Source organism: Protopterus annectens, chromosome 15.part0, assembly GCF_019279795.1.
Source record: "Protopterus annectens isolate FY-2018-M chromosome 15.part0, PAN1.0, whole genome shotgun sequence".
Taxonomy (NCBI): Eukaryota; Metazoa; Chordata; order Ceratodontiformes; family Protopteridae; genus Protopterus; species Protopterus annectens.
Window position 1 is genome coordinate 279,077,363 of NC_056749.1, and position 23,372 is coordinate 279,100,734.

The window sequence follows — 23,372 nt, forward strand, 5'->3', positions numbered from 1 at the left end:
GGGATTTATGCCTAGTTCTGTGAGTTTGTCATCAGTACCTTACTTAGGGTATTGTATCGAACACCTTAGCTAGGTCTGTATGTTGCCAATTTCTTTGATCAGTTCCATGATAAATTGCTCCATTGCTTACATATTAGACTAGTCAGACTAATGGGTCTGTAGTTACAGGGTCAGTTGACGATCTATCCTTGTGAAGATGGACAACCCTTGTAGTCCTCCGTTCATATGGTATGTAGCTTGTTTTGAGTCTGTAGTTGAAAAGTAACTCAAGTGGTCCTGACAGGTTATGTTTCAAGCTGTTTAGGAGGCAACCCAGGATATTGTCTGAGGCCGTTAAGGCTGTGTTTTTGGCATTAGTGAGTGTCACCATGACATTCTCTGCTAATAGTTTGGGGGGGGGGTTATGCTAGCAGGAATTTCATGGGGAGGCAGGGGAGAGTGGAAGGGTGAAATTAGAGATTAATTTTTCAGCTAGAAGGTTCACTATGTAAGTCTGCTTGGTGAAGGTGGTATCACTTACCCACCTGTTCTCACACACGGCTGTGTGTTGCCTTTGAAGTTTTATACATAGCTGTAGGAAACCTTGTGGTTGTCTTTAGCCTGAGAGGCTATCTTGTCCTCATAATTGGTCTTGTTGCATTTAATTAGTACTCTTATTTTCTTGTTTAGCTTAATTAGTGAACTCTTGCTATTATGAGAGTGAATCTTTCTGATTTTGGTCATGACATTTTTTCTTTTGTTATATAGCCTGTTAAGGTTAGGATTCCACCAGTGTGGTTTGTTTTTGGAGTGTATTTTGGGCTTACTTCTGGTAGGTACAGCAGCCACTGTGTATCCTTTACATGGTTGTACAGGCTTTTTTATGAACAATTCTGAATATGTTGCTGTGAATTTTGACAAACTGTCACTTAATAGGATGTAGTTTGCTTTAGAATACTTCCTAACTGTTACATGTTTTGATGGGTTTTCCGTGTTGATGTGTATTTTGAAGGAGACGGCTTTGTGATTCAACTTCAGCAGTGAGTATGTGACACTGGGAGGGGGATGTAGTGCAGTGCTCTTCCCATATTGGTGAGTACTAGGTCCAGTATGTTTGAACCTTTATTTGGAGTAGGCACTATCTGATCAAGGGTATTTGTGTTAAGCCAAGAAAATGTTGTGTCTGCAAGTTGAAGGTACTGTATATGAGTCTGTATTACAACACCAAAATGGCTAAACACCAAATGCCGTTTCACTGACACATAATTAGCGAACTACATATTACACGAGTGGCCAGATCACTGATTTTTTCCCTATGGAAAAAAATTGGTAGGCCAACCACAAACTACACACGACTTCAAACATTACAAAGTGAGGGCTTCACCAGCCCCCCCCCCCCCCCCCCCCCCACATCCTACCTAACCAAATATACCAACTCTGAGATTGCACTACAGTGGGGAAAAGGGCAAATTCATGGCAACAGCCAAGCAATTTTTTTTCCGTAAGAAAAAAATCCGTGATCTGGCCATTTACATAACTTGTAGTTCACTGTTTGTGTCAATGAAACGGCGTTCAGTGTTCAGCCATTTCACTGTCGTAGTATAAACCCGTGTATGTTTCCCAGTCAAAAGAGGGGTAGTTGAAGTCTCTCATAAATAGGGTGTTTGGCAGAATGATGTGTTCCTCCAGCATGTCTAGGCATGAGTAATGGGATTCCAGGGGCATAAATAGTGACTTTTATCTTGCTAGGATATGGTAAGATGTTTTATCTATGGTGAATTGCACATAGATGAACTCCAGGGCATCATCCTGTTTAACCCACCTAGAGGTATATTTGATGCTAATGTAGACTGAGGCACATCTACCTTTAGTACTCGTTTGTGTGGCTGATTGTCTAAATGTGTGAAAGGTACTGAAGCCTTACACTGACAGAGTACTTTCTGTGGCTTTAAACCATGTATAGGTAACAGCAAAATGTCTATAACTTCCAGAGTGAGGAACGCTTGTAGGGTGTGGAGCTTCTAGCCAAGTCTGCCAGCATAGAACAGTAACAGCTTTAGGTTCCATTGGGTTTAATTTGCTATGTTGGTAGCTTTGTCAATCAAGCATTGCCTAAAAAAGGCAGTTAGTGGGGTGGATAAAGTTTTAGCAAATATCCAAAAGCCCAGGGAGACAGGTACAGACCATCCTTGGCAAAACTACATAGTCTATTAACCATATCTTCCGATGCTGACAAATATTGAATCCCCCTGGAATGACATTAGAAATGAAGCCAATTAAAGTCAGTCATTTTTGCTCATACTGTGGCATCATCCTTGGTGACGGTAGAATGCTGCGCAATGCAAGGCACTTACCTGTCTGAAGCACATATTCAGAGAGATCCATAATGTTTCTCTTCATGTAGTCCATTAAGGTACATCTTGGGTCATTTACACATGCACACAAATTATGATAATCATACTGGTACTAGTGGTACATTGACTTCTGTGTGTGCGTAATCCAGATAAGCAACTAACGGTTATCTTCTCCTTGTAGAGTCTGGTGAGTGGAGCATGTGTGTGCCATACAATGCAGTCCCCTATGACAAGAGTCCTGGATGAAGTGCTTGCTTGCCTCATGATCTTCATTCTTGGGGATCCATTCGGTGTAGGTGTATGTTTGATCATGCTTTTGGTTTGTACTTTAGAGATTGCTGAGGATAGTTGTTGTAATTTGTATGCTTAGGAGGTCTTTTTGAGGTCTGGAAAAATTTTTAGTGCCTTCAGCATAAGGTGGTCTGTATGTGTGTGGTGGGCACATTGTGTGTTGGATGTTGTTTGTGTGTTCTTGACAGCCATGTTTGTAAGTGAGATTTTTTTTCGTGTATGTACTTCTCTAGTATACTGTGTTAGTTTTTTTTTTTTTTTTAAGGAATAAAAGTTGTCTGTGAACATGAAACAATTGCTATATTGTAGCACTGTAGGGTCGCATGCAACTCACCAGCATTTGATGGGTGGATGCAATGTTTTAAGGAGTATATTATCACATATCACTGAAATCTTAAAGTATTTTGAATGCAGAAAGTTGTTTCTGGAATAGCATGTCGCTTGTCACTCTTACTAGATTAGCTAATTTGTAAAGTAGAATGCTTAATATGTTAAGAAATATTTATTTTATTTTATTTATTTTATTTTATTTATTTTATTTTACATTTGTTGACCGGGCTAGTCCAACTGGATACATGTCCATTTTCAGTGGAGCTCAAGGTCATGGTTAGATTGAAAAATACACTGATGATGTTAACACAAGTTAATACTAGTTAATACAAATACAATGATAAAACTATAACAAGTAAATACAATTAAATACACTGGAAAGGCCAAATAAAAGAAGCAAGAGTTATGTAAATGATTTAACGAGGTACAGATTAGAACAGCCAGACAAGCAGGGCTAAAATAGAGCGTTCTTTGGTTTTCAGGGACAATAGCTTTTAGTCTGGACTGGAGCAGGGGCATAACCATTTGGATTTCAGGTATGCTCTAAGATGTATTTTAAATTGGTACCGAGAGGTCATAAGTCTTAGGTTGATTGGAAGGGCATTCCAGGATTTGCCAATGGAATTAGCATATAGTGCTTCACCACCAGCATTGTTAGATTTAATGGTCAGTACTTGTAGACTTTTGGAAGACCTGAGGGAGTTAAGGTTGGAGTATTTTGTTCAGTGAGGGGGTTTTATGTGGATGGTTGATTACTTTAAAAGCCTCGGTTAGCTGGTTGAATTTGAGAATATTGGGCAGTTCCAGCCATTCGAGAGACCTTAAATTTAGGCAGTGATGGGTGCGATAGGGCGTTCCAGTTATGAATCTGGCTATGTGATTGTAGGTAGTAGAAAGTTTATTAAGCTCTTAATTATTGAGGAAGGAGAATATCGGGGAGGCATAAAGGAGTGTGGAGAGGAGGTGGGGCCTTTATTCTATACATTGACCCAAGTTTTTTGTTGACTGATTTAATAGTTAAATTTACATGCATATCAAATTTAAGTTTATGGTCTATGGTCACCCCTAGTAGTTTGGTATGGGATAATGGTGCCATTATTGGAGGACACATGGAAGGTTGGGTTGTTGGTGTTAAGGGGTTCTATAGTTTGAGCAGTCGCTGGAGTGGGGAAAAATAGAAGTAATTTGGTTTTGGTAGGGTTAAGTAAGAGTTTAAGTTCCGAGAACCATTTTTCAACAGTGAAATAAATACACAGAAGGTACTGAAATATGTTAATTTATGTTTTTGTCAAAGATTTAGCAGTGCACTTTATTGCTCTGCATTATCAGAACCTCGTAACGAGACTCAGTTTAATGGAATTATGCTGGTTGTTTGCCCAGCCCTCTTAGTAACATTTAACTTAGCCATGATGACAAAGCTTATTCCTCTTTATTTTTTCCTTCTGTGACAATGCTTACCTCACAATGCATTTTACTATAACAAGAATCAAGTCTTTCCAGGATTGTGTTGCTGCATTAAATCAGTTTTTACTTTACTTCTGTTTTGCCAGGATGTGATGGTTACTTTGCAAGACAGATTATCTCTAAGGTACATTGAGCATTTTGCCCTCGTTTTGGAGCCTGAGGTCCCAGATCAGAATCATAAACTGTTGCTCCTGCAGGACAGGCAGCCTTTGACACACGTAAGTACTTCAGTGTCGCTTTCTACTTATTTTAACTCAAAGTTATGAGCCACATTTATTAATTTTGTATGGCTGCCTTCAGTTGGTAGCTGCAGAAGACCAAAATGTGTGCTTGAAAGTTTTAATCCGGTTCTGGTATAGAATTCTTGTCCTGCTTCAGCTGATGTCATTTTGATAAGCAGTCAGATGTGATATGCAATGACAGTATAATTATGTTTGTACTAATGGAGAACTTGTATATTGGCAAACACCTACAGCATCCATGTGTGTGAGTATCAGAGTCATGCCACTGCATGTAAGAGTCACATATTATTCATAAATTAATTTGTATAGAATGTTACTTAATCGGGCTGTTAAATAATTGATTTTTCTTGGGTGATGTTTTTTCTCATTAGGTTAATGGGTTCTTGTTGAAATTCTGAGGATTGTAATTACAATCCTTGCAGTAGTAGAACAGAACCTGTAAATGTGGAAGAATATGCACTGAGCCTGAGGAAGCAGTACCTCAGAATTTTGACCTCAATTAACCCACAACCTGATGGCCGACAAATGCACCAGCATTTCTTAATTATTAAAAGATTAAGTTATACAGCCAACAATATAGCAGGAAAAACAAATCCTACTTGCAGAGAGCCGTAAACTGTTCTTGAGAGCTATGAGAGTGTCAACAGGAGGCCAAGCAAATAACAATATCATATAAAACATCAAACACAGACTTCACCAGTCATTAAATCAGTTTCTGTGAGCAAATGCAAAGCTAATCCTCTTCTATCCATTGTAACACTAGAATATATTCTACAAAGCTGTCATCAGATTTGTGAACACTTAGATTCTTTGTAAATTAAACCTTGTAGCTTAAAAGTATGACCAGCTTAAACAGTATATGCATATATGTATGCATATATGGACGGTGGTGCATATGCTCTCAGCTATTTCTTATTTTGTAGAACGGGTGTGATTTTTGGCCTCATATTTTGATATGCTCCTTGTAAAGATTGTGGATTTTTTAACAAACAAGTGAGGACTACAGTCACTAAATAATAACTAGCAGTTGACTTTGCTAGTGCAGAGTCCACTATGCTAGTAAGTTTTAAAGTATATAAAGGTAGTAGTTGTCCCTGATTTTGTTCTGTTATCCACCATTATTTTCATTTGATCTTTGATTAATGAACAAAGAGGCTGAGGTATAGGGGGGTCCAGTGAAATGCACATTGCCTTCTGACGGCAGTGAACTGACAAGATATTCCTATATGACAGTTATTTATGTATGTATTCATTCATTTGAATGAAATCAAAGATCTGATGTGTGTACAGTCAGTGGTTTTAATTGATGGTCACATCTTTGTGTGTGTTGGGGGATGTAGATGCTCTCAATTGAGCTTTATTTCATAGAATTTCTCTAATTGCTTTGCATCACATTTTGGGCTGTTCCATGTAAAGTTTGCTGCTTTTTGACAAAACAAAATAGTCATTAAATAATGATTACAGACATTCATGTTTCAGCCTTCAAAATGTGTTAATGCAGAGCTTGTAATGCCAGCAAGTTTCTAAGCATGTATGCAGCTTCTCGTTTGGTCCATTGTTCAGCAGATCTAATATCTACATAGACTGTCATTTTCTGCTTGCCTTACCAGCTCCTCCTAATATGATGAGATCAGTCTGTAAGTATTGATTGTGACTCAGTTAATGTCAAATATTCAGCATCAAGTCATTGTTTCCTAAGAAGTAATGCCATCACTACAGCTCATGTTTACAAAAGAGACTCAGTGTTTAGAAAACAGGCTCTTGCAAGCAGTCCATTTTCATTGCCAGAATTAGCATTGGTGCAGTCTGTCCAGAATACCATTACATCCACCTACAGATAATCATTTTATTAAACATAAAACTGATTTTGTAAATGATAGCTTTACTCTAAAATATCCTTCTTACTACTAAAAGCTAGTGATTTGGGAAAAAAGGAGATGGGTTATACTTGGACAATTTCACAACCTCAAGGTTCATAGGTTGGTACTAGGCTATCGGCCCTAGGGGCTATACAATCCTAGCCATAACAATTCCCTGGCTATTTCTTCCCACAGTATTTACTTCCCTGGAACCCTGTCTAGCAGGGTGACTGACGTGAACCCCGGGATGAATTTCCTATCTCCCATCCAATCGTCAATGTTCCTTTTGAAGAGGGCCAAAGAGGTGCTCTGCTTGACATGTATGGGCAGTCTATTCCAAAGTCTGGGGAGTCCCTGGGTCAGGAACCTATCCCTCCAGCATGTTATGTTCATTGTGATGACAAGGTTTAGATCCCTGGAGTGTGTGGCCCTGAGGGATTGAGATTTCTTTAAGTGTAGCATGTCCAACAGCTCTGGGATTGACATGGCCTTGTATGTTAAGCAGAGATCACCTCTGAGTAGAGTATAGCTGGAGTTTTTTTTAGACGGTCAGCATAGGGCATCTGCTTTAGGCCTGTGATTCTTTTAGTGAGGTATTTCTGTGGCCTTTCCAATTGTTTCAGATGTCTTGTGAGGTACATTGCAAAAAGGGCATTGTATTCTATAATGGGTCTAATGAGTGTCGCGTAGACGGGAACAATGAACTCTTTTTTTCTAGACAAGAACCCTTTTGTGATGAGGTGTGCCGCGTAGAAGGATTTTCCGACTACTGTGGCGATGTGATTATCAAAGGACTACTGTCCACCTGGGTCCCCAGGTCTCTTATCACACATTAGGCGTTAAGTAGACTGCCGCCTATGTGGTAGTTCATGGGTACAGAGTTTTTACCAAAGGGGATGACAGTGCACTTTTTGGCATTGAGCTTAAGGCTATGGCTCTGATACCAGACATCTGTATCAGTGAGGCTCTTCTGTAGGATGTCCACATCATTTGGTGTCTCAGCTATGGCTGCTAGTTTGCAGTCATCTGCGAACTTCATAAGCCAAAGGCCTTCTGTGTTAGCCTGTACTTCAGAGAAGTAGATACCAAACAGGAGAGGTCCTAGGACTGAACCCTGTGGTACTCCACTTGTCACTGGTTTGAAGTCTGCAACTTTTACAGTGTGGGTTCTGTCAGTGAGCCAATTGGCAACCTATCTTGTGACATAGGGATTTATAGCTAGTTTAGTGAGTTTAGCTATAATTCCAGAATGGGGAATGGTGTTGAAAGACTTGGCGAGGTCAAGATAGGCTGTGTGAACCACCATGCCCTTGTTTGCAGCTTTGGTGACTGCCTCAAAGAAGTTGATCAGGTTCAAGAGGCATGATCTGCCTTTCACAAACCCGAACTGGGTGGGGTCCAGAGTTTGGAGGTTACCAATGTCTTTGTTTATGAGTTCCATGATGATACATTCCATGGCCTTACAGACCAGGCTCATCAGGCTAAGAGGGTGATAGTTCCTGGGATCAGTGGTGCCCCCCCCCCCCTTTGTGGAGTGGGATAACTGTTGCTGTGCACCATTCAGTGAGCACAAAGCTTGATGTGAGACTATGATTGAACATGGTGCTTAGGTGGGGAGCCAGTTTGTTCTGACGTTCATTTAAAATGCAGCCTGGGATGTTGTCTGGTCCCATGGATGCTGTGTTTTTGGCTTTAGAGAGTGCAGCTTTTACCTGCGTAGTTGTGATTACAGGGACTCTGCATTCTTCCTGTATAGATATGGACCCTTTAGGGGGTGAGAGGGGGGTAAAGTTAGCACTGAACATATCTGCCAACTTCTTAAGTTAATAGTGCTAATACCTTAAGAGGTGTCCCTCATATTTTCTGGATTTGCCCATTATTCTGAATGTTAGAAGGTGAGAGCTATGAATTATAACAACAATACATTTGCCCCTCATTCTGGAGGTAAGCAGTTGAGCTCTATGCATTGTAATAGTAACTATATATATATATATATATATATATTTGTTTTTTGGGGGGGTTTTTGCATGGAGTGCCACTATTAAGCTCCAAAATCAGAATAAGGTAAAATTTGTTAAGGATGTCCCTAGCACAAGATTCAATCTTAAGCTTATTAAGGATGTCTAAGCACTGTTTAGATCAGGCATTGCTCTAGGAGCTAACAGCAAATAGTGCCAACCAGCAAAGAGCAGCAGAAGAAGCTATAGCAACTTATAAAAGCTGTTAGATGCTTTGTTCTGCCACACTTATAAAGAAAAAGTGTGGCAGAGCAAGTGCTTTAACAGCTTTTAAAGCCATTAGTTCTACAGAGGGGCACTTGATTTCTGCCTTCTGTGTCTGATAGCACTAAATGCTTTATTGGCTTTCAGAAGCTTTGAAAACTGTAAAACACTGCGCTCCTACACTTTTTTTTTTCTGTAACTGATGGATATTTATTTGCTCCATGTACGTGTTCTCAGTGTGGATGCCAAGATTCATCTCTGAAGTGAACTTCTTGGCATTAATAACCTGGTTTGATCACAGACCTGATCATAACCCTGTACGTAAAGGGCACTAAAATATTTAAATTACTAACAACAGGGGAAAAAAATGAAAACAATAATTTGTTTGTAATGCAGATAATCAAATCTGCCATGCATCAATATAATCATATACAAATTGCAAATGTAAATCTAACTGTAAGACATACCTTTACCTGCTATGACATTGCCATCATTGGATAATGCATGGCATCATCCCACCCGCATCATGCCTGCTGTGCATTCTTATTTATGATTTATCCTTAGGTGAGATGATCAACACAATATAAGAGATCTATAACTCAGTCTTTATTTTTGACAGCAGGTAGAAAATCAAAGTATAGTGTTCCTAAATCTGGCATTAGTGAAGTTTCCACAATTTTTATATTATATGCTTAAATGTGCCAAATGCCACAATGTCATTAACCCTTCTCCAGTCTTGAATTAAGCAGTGACATAATCTTATACTGATTACAAATACAGTACGTTTCCCAGATGAGCATGGACTGATGATGTTGCACTGAGAGTTCTAGTTTATCTGGGACTTTATACAAACCATCAACTTCCTGCAAAGGATCAACAAGCTACATTTCCTACAGAAACGTCTACGTATTGCAAATAGGTTTACCAATATGCCTTTACAGATGAAATGACAGCAGTCTTAAGAGTTTTTATATAATCACTATTATTATTTTCAAAAATCCACATCTTGGTGAGGGGTGCAGTGGTAGCATATTGTACAGGTGCCACTGTGTTTTCCTTCCCCAATAACAGTAACCAGCTCATCATGTGGAATAAGCTTGGAAATATTATCCCTTCAACATGTCCTAGGTCTACCCCAGGGGATCTTGCCAGTGGGTTATGAGTAGTACATTTCTCAGAAGAGGTGTCCCTTTTCAACTGGCTCTTATAAGTGTGGAACAGTAGTGGCAATAACTAAGTTCCTCCAAATTGCTGAGCTTCTGACTCTGTCACAGTTGTCATCTTATATTATTATTTAGCAGTTTTCAAAATTAACTTAGCAGTTTTATAAGGGATGCTGGATTGTTGTTGGTTTTATTCATTTACGGTACCAATTTTTTTTCTGTCAGAAAATAATATAAATTACAATTGCAATATATGTACAGCTTATCTTCTCAAGTCTCCACTGAAAATGTATTCTGCCCTGCTGGAAAATATCAATAGCAGACTATAAATAGAATTATCCATACTTGGATAAACACTAAACTGCTGTGTCACGTTGTGGAGCTTGGTGTCATAATGTCTACATTTTCTTTTTCTTTGAATGATAATGTTCCTGTTATAGCAGTAAGACACCACAACTACCAACCTGTACCGAACTTGGGTCCAATAAGAATAAAAATGTACACCACAAAAAATAGACAAAAAGACCCAAGGACAGCCAGAAACTCCAGTATAAATCCATTTTTAATACCAAGGTAAAAACATGCGCACTTTTGGTAGAAAAGCTACCTCATCAGATGTATATTAGAAATACAGAAACATCTCATTAAATATTTCAAGGTCTCACATGACTGCAGTTTATTTATTCTTAAAGACACTAATATAATACATTCATCTAAATGTATATCTAACAACAAACATATAAAAAACTATGAATAGTATATATTACAAACTGTTAAACACTGTAAAAAACAGTGAAAAATACAAAAAACTATATTATTTCCTATTCAGTGGTCTAGCTTTAAGTTTTGGTCTGATAGGTACTCTGTCATTAAGGCCATGCCCATAATCTCCATGTAGTCTGACTATCCATTTTGTTTCTAACTGCTCATTTAGGCTACTGATATCACCCTTTCTGATGTTCTCAGAAGTATGTCCTACCACCAGAAACCTGAAGAAATGTGTACTATCTAAAATGTGCTTGGATAATGCACTCACCATGCGACCCTTACCAATATGATAGTAGTGTTCCTTATTCCTGCCCCTAAGGGCTCTATCAGTTTTGCCAATATAGAATTTTAAACAAACAGGGCAATAAGCTAAATAGACCATATGTGTGGTACTACACGTTGCATAAACATTGAATCTATAAACTCTGTCCTGATCCGAATGTTTAAACACATTGCTACTAACAATATACTTGCACACATGGCAATGCCCGCATGCAGTAGTGCATTTAATGTCATGATCAGGCATCTTATTCTTAGGATAAGATTATTCTTAGGATAACACAGAAGTCTTCTCAAAGATTTCATGTTTTTATACATAAACATCGGTTTAGTGTCTACTATCTCTTTGATGTCGTCTGTTGTCAAAATATTCCAGTGTTTTTCAATAATATCCCTATATTGTCTTATATCACTGGAATAATATAGGCACACTTTTAATTTATTATCATTCTCCTTCATTCTCATATTTTATATCATTCTCCTTGGGCATTGAGTCCATATCACTGCTATATTCTTTTACCAAAACAGGCCCTAGCTTTACTAGTTCTCAAACTGGACACTAACTCAACACTCTCGGTAACATCATCCTGTGCGTAACCCCTGGCAGTGACTGGCTTTCATTAAACTATGGGTCTGTTGTGTGAATTCAGTGTCATGCACACTCAGTCTGGAAGCTCTATAAACTTGGCTTCTAACCACACTTTTAAAAATATTTGATGGGTGCATGCTTTCCCTAAATAACAGATGGTTGCAATGACAAGACTTTCTATATAACTTTGTTGAAATACTACCTTCTGAATCTAACAGTACCTTTGCATCCAGAAACTGTACAGAGTCAACTGAAATTTTTGAAGAGAACCTTAAGAATGAGGTGGTGGTATTGATATAATCAATAAACTCATGAAAAGTACTTTCAGATCCTTAATAGTTTTTAATATATACTATTCATAGCTTTTTATATATTTGTTGTTAGATATATAACATTTAGATGAATGTGTTATATTAGTTTGCATCATTAAGCATGAATGAATTGTAGTCATGCAATACTTTGAAGTATTTAATGAGCTGTTTCTGTGTTTGTAATATACATCTGATGAAGTAGCTTTGCTACGAAAGCACTCATGTTTTCACCTTGGTATTAAAGATGGATTTATACTGGAGTTTCTGGCTGTCCTTGGGTCTTTTTGTTTATTATTCATTCCTGTTATAGTATTATTTGTGCAATGCACAAGCCAAACAGGTATTCTTAGTTACTAGGCTACTGATGAACTTTAGAAGCCTAACCATACATTCCCATGATAGTTTTTCATCCCTGCATTTTAAATACAAATAACCTAGAGATGAGCATATCATTTTCATGCTGCCCTATCCATGAGAGACAAGGGTGCTAACATCATAACCAAATGAAATAAAACAAATAAAATATAAAAACTTGAAGAAACAGCAAGAAGTACTTGACAACCACTTTATTAGGTAACAAATTCAATGAAGTTAAAGCGCCTTTGTCCCAAAAATATTACAGGGGACTTCAGAACTAAAAAACATCTAACATCACAGCTTAAAATACTATAAAAAATGTAATCAGTAAAGCAATCTAATAACACAACCTGTTAATTAAAACTTTGATTGAAAAACTTTAATCCTCTAAGTGCCAGACAATTGATACTGGTGTACTCCTTCAGCCCAGGATAAACAAAGGCATTTAACCATAATTGCCACTTTAGTTCACATAATTCTAGAGGTTCAGGTAGTAATTTACCCTGAACATCGGGAACAAGCTGCTGTATTATAGAATACCCAGATTCATGATATTTATACTCTTATCACATGTTTACATAATGCATTAGTCAATTTTCCATTTTTAATGTCAAATGCTCATACATTCTTTCATGTAAACATCTAGAAGTTGTTCCTATATAACAAGCAGGACACTGTAATCACCTTACCAAATACACAACATTCTTGGATTGACAAAATGCCCTTGTATTGAAAAATAAAGTTTAAATCTTACTCCCATGGGTATTATATAATGGCATTGTTTACACATCCTGCATTTAAAATTACCTAATACCTTATTGTTGTTATTGAAAGCAATACTTGATAGTGTTCTACTTTCTAACAGTTTTTTGAAGGAATAATCCTTTTTAAACATTATAGCCAGCTTGTCACCCAATAATGGCTTGGTCAAGGGTAAAAAAATTCCAGTTCTTATTTAAAATTTTTACTACAGCTAAGCTGTTCTTGTTAAACACTGTAATAAATGAAAAAGTTCCTTTTTTTGTTTTCATCCATCGTCAGTCTTATTTACACATTGGGAAACTCCATCTTTATTCCTGTTATCATATCCAATAATATGATGGTTTAAAATGGGTTTAAAAATCCCCTTTCTTTTTTAAGTATAACCTCACTGCTTACATTTTCCAGTAGGATATTAGGGTAGCCCCTTTTCCTGAATATATCAAGTATAAAATCAATTTCAGTTCTAAAATCTATTTCACAGGAGACCATCCTAGCTGCTCCCACCAACTGACCTTTTACCACAGATCTCATCTGGTATGGGGGGGGGGGTTTAGCTAGTAGTTTCCAAATATGAACTGGAAAATGTAGGCTTTCTATAAATTCTGGAATTTAATTTTTTATCAACAGGATCTATAAAAATTTCAGCATCCAAATATATCCTTTCATTATGGATTGTGTATGTGAATTTGAGAAATTCAGTGGTACTGTTAATGTAATTTAAAAACTCATTCAATAGTCTCTCAGTTCCAGTCCAAGCCAAAAAAAACATCCAAAAACCGTGTATAATATTTAATATACTTTGAGTATCTACTTTTAATAATAAATTCAGATTCCCAGTAAGATATACCATAGTTGGCATAGGTGGTGGTGCATGCTTCCATAGCTACACCAACAACTTGTTTAAAATACTGTCCTTCAAAAAAGACAATTATTGTGAAGAATAACTTTCATTATGGTAACAAGATTAATGCAGTCATGTTTGAATTTCTTAGTCTCAAATAACTGTATTTCTAGCCAGTGTAACCCCACATTGTGTGGTATGACAGAAAATAAGTTTTTAATGTCTATGGGGGCAAGCAAAATACCGTCAATAACTTCAATGTTATTTAAGTTGGATAAAAAAATCCCAAGAATCCTTACAAATATATTTAAGTTCCTTTAAACCATCTTTTAGATAGTAATCAACCAGTTTGGCCATAAAGAACATTTTTGATCTTTTGCCATCAACAATAGGTCTGAATGGAGGCTGACATAAATCTTTGTGGATTTTTGGAATCCCAAAAATACTTGCTATTACTGGGAACTCATTTTTTATAAAGTTATATACTTCCTTTTTAACCTGATCCTGAAATAACATATCATCAAGCATAGTATCAATATTTTAAAAGCAATATTGATTTCATTTTTAGAAACCTCAGAATATGTTCCATCTATAAGAATAACATTCATACTATTACAATAATCCACCTTCTCCATAATAACCATACCGTTACCTTTGGTTTCATATCTCACATTTTTTATCATCAACAATATCTGACAAAAGAGCTTTTTCTTCTATGGTCAAGTTGTCTTGACCCCAGCATATTTTATCATGAACCATTTGCCTAGAATCCAGTTCACATGCCCTCTCAAAAGTATGAACAAAATCATGTATAGGAGGGTTACAAGTGTTTAGTTTTTTCAAACAATGTGGATGGGTATGTTCAAGTGTCACTAGAGTTAAATCATAAACATAAATTTAATTTTATAGTGTAGAATTTTAAGTCCAATAACAATTCAGCTATATGTCCTCTACGAGCCGGCACAAACTAAATCCTTTTGCAAGAATATCAGCAAGGGCATGATATATACATTTGTTGGAATAGTTAAAAACCTTAAAGTCACCTGTACTGTTAAAACTGTTGGCCCTGAGACAATTTTAAACAGAAAACACCAGTTCACTATCAGCAAATTCACCCAGGGATTCAAAACACCTTTAGGTCAAAGGACATCCCTCTATATTAAAAAAGTTCAACACACAAGATGCATCTAAAATATCAATAGCATTGCCAAAGTTACTCTTTATGGTAAATTATAATTTTTCGTTGTTTCTTTTCATGCTATCCTCCATATTTCCTCTTTGGACAAGCCCCATGTACTAAATAGTCCCGGTGTACTGGGTTCACTTCCTGATTCCTGTAAAAATCCAAATTGTTGGCTTCCAAAGCTTTATTATTGCTTTTATTTTTAATATGTTCAATATGCCTCACTCCCTCTATTGATGGTGGTGATGGACCTAAGCGTTCCCTCAGGAATGATGTCACTTTCTTATGCCGGTTCCCATGGGCCTGATTAGCCAGAGGCAGTTGGTGGTCATGGTTACTGGTTCTTACAGGGTAGACACGATCGTTAGCATAATAGCGTAAAATTTTTGGGATGAAAGTGCTTAACTCCATTGAATTTGTTACCTTATAAAGTGGTTGTTGAGTACTTCTGGCTGATTCTTCAAGTTTTTATGTTTTATTGACAAGGGTGCTAAACCAGGGAAGAATTTGTAGTTACACATCCATTTGTCTGGATTATGACTGAATGGCATAAAAGAAGTACTTTGCTTTAGGTGGAGAGGAAGACAAATCCAAAAAAAGTTATATTTACATTAGCACTTTGAAACATGTCCACATATCTCTCCCATAGCTTTGTTTAAACCAGTACTGTAGACAAACGTGCACTGTATAAACATTTGAGTACATTTTTCTGACCATCTCTCAGAAACATTATGATTCATAGAACATAGAAAATGTCTTTAATGCAACATGTATGGCGTATGTATATACAGTGATGACTTAAGTATAGGATTAATCATTTGAAAGTAGTTTTAAAGGAGGTCAAGGGAAATAAAAGAAAATTATGTATATATTTTTCTCGTGTAGGGGCTGCAGTTACTGAGATGTCCACTATCATGGAGCATTCACTCAACCAAGTACATCCTGCAGCAAAATCATCTACTCTTTTTAGCCTTCTTCAGTATAACCATAGACACTTAAGTGGACTCTGCGACCCCCCCCCGTCCCAATGCCAACAACCTTTACCTACTCTGTCCAAGCTTTCTTGTCCTCTTTAGGTCCTAACCTAACAGCAACAGTTGCAAACACCAGCCTGACAATTTGGACCACCACTAACATTATCCCTCGCTTTACATACTTTTTCTATTTCTTTTTGAACTTACTCCTGCCATTTATTTTGTTTGTAGCCACTGCTTCCAGCATCTAACTCAGGACATGTGTGTCCCAACTGAACTGGACAAAACCATAGTGGATTTAACACTCATCTATAGTGTTCCCGATTGTTTTAATTTTAGCACTTCAGTGCAGTTGTGCTCTGAAGATCCAAGTTCAACCCACTCTGTTCACCCTCGCTTTACTCTGCTCACTCTGATCCCCGACCCTATTCCTATTCCCACCCACCCCCACTTTCACTACTGATATACTCATCCCCTTTTACCACACCCCTTTCCCCACCCAACTTCCTCTCGTGTCATCCAATCAACAGTTATGCTCCCTCGTATTTTCTTTATCTGTTGTTTTCACCCATACACATTCTCAATATGCATCTCCCCAAACAATTTATTCCTACCTCCATCTTACTTCTTCTTCTGTCACCCTCCCTCATCATTTCCTCTGATGTAACCTCATACTATTGTACCCTTCCACACAGCTACAACTCACCTGTCTTAACCCAATCCCAAACCACTCATTCTTTAACACATTCTTACTTAATATCCCCCGCCATCTTTCCTCTCTCTGACATTATCATGTAGAGCTTCAAAATGTTTCAATTATCCCCCAACCCCTCTCAAAACAAAAGTCCTACTCCCCACACCCACACTTTATCCTTTGACAAACTAGCTATTGTAAACCTTTTATTATCTGGCGACATTCACCTTAGCCCTGGTCCCAACCACAACTCTCCACCCCCTATACCCCATCCCCAAACCTACAACACAGACCTTCCCATCCTCTTCCACCATACCCTATCTATTCTATTCATGAATATACAAAGCATCATGAACAAGATCTCTCTATTTCATTCCTGGATATCCGTACACATCCGTGACATTCTCTTCCTCTCTGAAACATGGCTTATGCCACATATAACCGACTCTGAATTTCTCCCCCTAGGCTACAATGTCATTCAACAAGACAAACTTCAGAAAAAAGGTGATGGTGTTGCTATTCTGTTCTCTAATCAGCTATCCCTCCACCCACTATCAATAATGCCCCCAAACTTCCACCCAGCAGAAGTACTCATTGTCTCCTGTAACCTGAACAATCACAAAAAAATAGCATTTGCCTCCATCTACATCCCCCCAGGAAAAAAAATCCCTATCCTGGAGCACTTTCTCTCCTAGATTTCTAAGACTCTCTCTTATGAAACTGTTATTGTAGGTGTTGTTAATATTTACTGGAATGGCCTCAATGTTGATTCCCCAAACACCTCTATCAACCTCTCTGTCTTCTCCCAACTAATTACATCTCCTACTAATATCAATAAACATACCAGTCATGGCTCTACACTTGACTGGGTCCTTATCTCTAGCTCCAGTTCTTATCACAACCCCTCATCCTTACCTTGACAGCCTAAGTGACCACTATCCCATCTTTGTAATAAGGCACACACATCAACTACACAAAACCCAGCAGTACAAAGAACACGGCAGTCCTCAAATTTTAATCCAGACACTTTCAACCACTCTCTTTCCATGATTAACTGGTCGTTCCTCCAAGACCTCCCGCTGGAGGAAGCCATCCAGGTGTTTACAAACATCATCTTAGCCACACTCAACATCCAAGCCCCCACCAGGAAAATATGAATCAAAACTCACTATGCCACCTGGTTAACACAAACTACTTGTGAACTTTTGAATAAAAGAGATAGTGCATGGAAACATTGAAAAAGACCAAAACCTATACTGACCTGCATTTGTCACCAACCAACCCTACCACTCTCACTACTGCCTAATCTTGAAAAGTCTGCAATGGCTGAAATTCCATCATCAAATCGTACTGTCCCAACTTCTCATGGCCCATTCCATAATTTATGATCCCACCACCTGCCCTTCTCTGTCCACCCTTATCCAGCCTCCCACTCCCAACCACACTCTCCGCAGTTCCCAACAACACCTTCTACAAGTGTACATGTCCCACAAAAACATTGGTAAATTCCTCTATAGCTACTATGTGGCTAACACTTGGAATAAGCTTCCTCTCAGTGTTAGACAAATCTCTAACACAATCTCCTTCGAAACTATACTAAAGGATACTCTCCATTTATCTTGGGCTTGCTCTTGTAATGATCCAGCATCAACTCCTACTCTTCCAATATTATGTTACTAACTTCTGTTGTATTGTCTCAGTCTCAAAAGTCTCCTACTCTATGAAACTTTGAACCTTATGATATTGAATTTACAAACTGTTACTTGACTTCTGGCTCATCGTACACCTACACAAACTATTAATGGTATTTTTCCTAATTATGCATATTGTAGTCTACTAGCACGTTGTCTCCTCTCACAATTAGACGCATCATAAATTTATTTTTCTTAGTGAAAATTTCATCTGTACATCTCTTAGTTTATGTATACAGTCAAAGAAATATCAGGAGATATATAGATCATACCATTGCTTAATTGCTTAAAGAGGGAAAGGAGAGGAGAGGTACACCGAAAATCTTATAATCAGTATAGAAATGCTTATCAGATAAATAAATGTACTAAGAAAGAAAAAAGGAGATCAAATGGCTGAAACAACAGATTTCAAGTATTGTGACTAAGGCTTGCATGAGTCACAAGGAATAATTTAAAACTTGCCTTGATCAAGCATGCTCAAAAACATTAGTGAGGTTGATAATGCATTGCACCATGGTAGTTATGTATAGATTATGATTACATTACTGGTTTAAGAAGAATTACTAGGCATGCCAAAGAGTTTAGGAATGCAAAGATCAAGACAAAAGACACATGCAGTCATTAGCATAATATAGCTGAATATGGAGCCAGGAGCAAATCAGCCCATACATGCATAGCAGACAAAACTTTTGAAGCCCCATGAGGGTGGTCTACTAAAAGGAAGGCTTAGAATAACAAAAAAATGACTACAAGGCACTTGCTTTGATGTCTGGTTTACCACAAATGGCAGTAGCCATATTAGATGCGTTGTAAGGAATAATGCAACTGCATACATCTCATTATGAAAGCCACTTGTGAAATTATATGAGGATTTTCATGAACTAATTTTGACCCTTAAGCAGAACTATGTTACAGGGGAGCAACGGTTCTCTAATTCAGTTCCCAGGTGGAGGTTCCTTCAGTGTGTCTGAACTCCATCTCCTCTATGACTCTGTTCCATCACATTCCAGATCATAGGGCAGCTGAACCCCAGCTCTTACATAACCCTAAATATGATAAAATAGTTATAGGACAAGCAATGAAACTAAATAATACATAAGGATTTTTGAATGCAGTATACAAATGTCAAGGCAGCCTGTTCATATATGCTTTCAGATCATTTTGTTTAACTGGTTCTGACTTGTACCTTTCAAGGGCCTTTAAAATGGACTTCCAAGCATAGTCTCTTTTAGAAGCATAGCTAGTTAATCACTTGGGCTTCAGTAATGGAGCACTGATGACACCATGGTAGAAAATGTGCACATATGCAGTATGCTTTCTTCATAAATCCAAACAAGAGTTTTGTAACAATGTACTACGTCATAGAGGAGAACAATAATCTGTGTTTCAGAAAGCAGTCGAATAAATCCTGCTGGTATTAGTAATAGGCAATTCAGGTACTTAGTTTTGTTCTAGGCTGCATTATTAAAAACTCACAAATGTTTATCTTCTATATTCAAATTCATTTAGAACCTGTAACAAAATGAAGTGCAAAAGTAAGTTTGTTGAAGAAATGGCACACTAAAAACAGTGGGGATTATAAATAATATCACTTCTAATGAACTTCCTGGGAAATGAAACACATATGCATGGATCTTTCCACCAGACGATTGTGGTGAACTAGGAGCCAAATCCTAGGACAAAGATCTCAGATTAACAGGCAGTCTGTATCCTTTTTCTAAAACGAGACTATGGATATGAGCAGCAGAAATGAAATCCTTGTGTGGGGTTAGTGGGCCCCATCTTTGGTATAAAGTAAGAAGCTTGTCAATCTGGGAGATCTTAGTGCAGAGCAGCTGCTGCTCAGAACAGCGAGGCATAACCTGAGGTGTGCTTGAAGTTGAGGAGCAGAGCATTTCAACAGTTTAGACAGAGCACTGGGTGTAGGAGATACCCACAGTCATCATCCTAAAGTCTGGGGTTTGACTCATAGTTGGCATATACTGACAGTGTTGAGTCTGATCATGTTTATTGACCTGACAGTGCTCCTAAATTTCCCCTGTAACAGGGACTTGGGGAAGGGATTCACCTGTTAACCAAACATATGAATGCAAAGCATAAAAATACTTCAGCATCTAAGCTCAGGGTGCAACACGTGACAGCATTACGCATCTCTGGTACAGATAGTGCAGTGTGTGCACAAGTGTATTCTTAAAATAAATTCTAAATAAATAATGACATACATTGGAGTTTCAGATTTCATATCCTTCAAAAAATGTATGTTAAAACAAACCCTGTTACCTTAGCAACTTTATAAGTTTATAAGAACTAGCTAACAACTTGGTTATATTCAACTGGACGTATAAGAGAATTTAAGTACCTTTATCTGCACTTTTTTTAAAAAAAAAATACAGTATTTAATTTGATTTAAGCTGTGTATGAAGGAGTGTTGAAGGAATACTGAAGTTATTCTGCTCTTCAGTTATTCCCACCCACCCTCCCTGTTTTTGTTTTGGTGTTAATCTTAGTGGCATTGAAACTGCCCTCCCCTCAGCCTGCCTCTGGGCCCATCTCATTTGCTCACTCAACTGAGTGCAGTGAGATCATATTCTGATTTCAGGCACTCCTACTGTGTACAAAGAGAGCATCTGGGAAACAGAAAAAAAAATTAAGCTTATTTCCTGCCTTTCTTGTTAAGTGGTATAGACTATTTGTAGGCTTCTGAGCCCCCAAGCCCTTCTGTGTTTGAGGGAAGCCTTCTAGCTTGTTTTTTTTCTTATAACTAGCCAGTTTTCTAGTTTCAGCACTTAAATCTGTTTCTTTGATCTCAGCACTTGTTCAGATAAAAAAAAAAAAAAAAAAAATTTCATCTGCTTTCACTGTACTTGTGTTTCTACCTACTTCATTTTACTTTTGCATCATCTTAAAAATACTCAATTGTATTTATTACTGCTTGGTGTAACTCATTCTAAGCCTTTTGGTTTAAACACTTGGGCTTTGGACCAGTTAGTTGTTTGGAACTGAGAGGGTTTGTGGTCTGCACTGTTGTGGCAGAACAGGTAGCTTACATCCTTCTAGGTTGAGAACTGCTGATTGAGGGCTCAGTGTCTGTTATTCTAAAAGTGTATTAATTCTGGTTTAAGCACTTGGGCTTTCAAGCCAGTTATTTTACATTAAGAGGGTTCGTGGTCTGCACTCTTGTGGGAGGAGAGGCTGGACTCTGCCCTTCTGAGCTGGGAATTTCTGGTTAAAGGCTTATAGTGCATGCATATCTGAACTGTTTCTTACTGAAGTTGGTGCGCCTTGTTTGCTGTGGCATAGACTGGATTCGGGCCTGCTGGATCTAGCTTTGTTTGTGTAACTTGAGCACTAATCCAGACATTCTCTAAAGTATTCAATGGTATTTATTACTGCTTGGTTGTAACTTGATTAAAGTGTAGCTATCATTCTAAGTCTTTTGGATTAAGCACTTGGGCTTCAGACCAGTTGTTTTACATTAGGAAGGTTTGTGGCAAGCACTGTGGTGGCAGGACAGGTAGCTTTCATCCTTCTAAGTTGGGAACTGCTGATTGAGAGCCCAGTGTCCAAGTGTATTAGTTCTGGTTTAGGCACTTGGGCTTCAGGCCAGTTATTTTACATTAAGAATGTTCGTGGTCTGCACTCTTGTGGGAGAAGAGGCTGGACTCTGCCCTTCTGAGCTGGGAATTTCTGGTTAGAGGTTTATAGTGCCTGAATATTTGAACTGTATCTTACTGAAATTGGTACACCTTGTTTGCTCTAGCATAGACTAGATCCAGGCCTGCTGAATCTAGCTTTGTTTATATGCTTGTTGTTTGTTTGCTTGTTATTTTCCTGGAACGCTAATTCCACCTAATACGCAACTTCTCAGCGCTTCTGTGGATCACTAGTGATATCTGCATTGCTTACTGTACTTATTTCCTTGTTTCACTTGAAAGAAAGTTACTGTTTGTCGTTTTTGCATTTAGTTACTTGTAACACATTGCACTCAAGTTACCTGCCACTTGCTCACTAAAGCAATTATATAAGTCAGCACTAAAAATTAAAAGCACTACACCCTCACTCCCCACTGGCCCTTGTTTTCAGTTAAGGATTTCCCAATATTATTCTAGCATGTCCAAAGGTCAGTTGTCAATCTCCTCTCCGGTCCAGCTGGTGAATCTGGGAATCTTGAGGCAATGTTATAACTGCCTCATGTACACAGACAACCCTCTCCTCCTCCCACATAACACAAATACTTGTAGAGATGCATCTATTTAGCCAAACTGGAGGCTGAGCTCTCTCAACTCAGGACTGGCAAGACCAGACAGGAGGAGAAGGCAACTACACACACCACAAAACCAGCCTCACATAATGCTACCACTCCACTGAATCAAACACATAAACACACAAAGACATACTCGAAGGCTCTGAGTAAAAATTACCTAAACAGCAGAGGCCTCCAAAGCAGACACCCAAACAACTGCTACCTCAAGACACCCCACAAGCAACACATAAACCACAAAAGCAGTGTGCAAAGCAGTCACAGCCCTTAAGGCCAAATACAACACCAAACATACTTGTCATAGGTGACTCCATAGTCAGACACACTGACGTCCCACTCACCAGGCTGAACAAGGAGAGGGTCACAGTAAGCTGCCTATCGGGTGCTAGAATCCGCCACATAACACAAGCACCCGGGTCACTCCACGGCAAGTACAAATATGACACAGTCATTGTCCATGCTGGTGTGAATGACCTGAGACGCACCTCCCTGGACTACATGAAAAGAGACATAGAGGAGCTCTCTGATTATGTAGCCCAGGCAGGTATGACCCTAACCCTGAGCAGTATCCTTCCTTCACCAAGAATGATGCCACAATATAGAGACAAGATGATCAGCTTTAACAATTGGCTTAATGTCTGGTGTCATTCAAAGGGGATCCAGTGTCTGTCTGCCTGGGATGACATGCTTGACAAGCCACGCTGCTTCGCAAGGGACGGCTTGCACCTGTCACCCTGGGATTCCGGATATTGGCTAAG

General features: G+C 38.3%; 1 protein-coding gene across 1 annotated transcript in view; it reads left to right on the forward strand.

Annotated features, from left to right (window-relative positions):
- Positions 1-23,372, forward strand: part of FRMPD3 (FERM and PDZ domain containing 3) — a 581,141-nt gene that overhangs the window by 220,725 nt on the left and 337,044 nt on the right. The window contains exon 3 of the mRNA XM_044057050.1: positions 4,505-4,636. Coding sequence (XP_043912985.1) covers positions 4,505-4,636 — 132 coding nt within the window. The remainder of the gene's footprint in view (positions 1-4,504; positions 4,637-23,372) is intronic.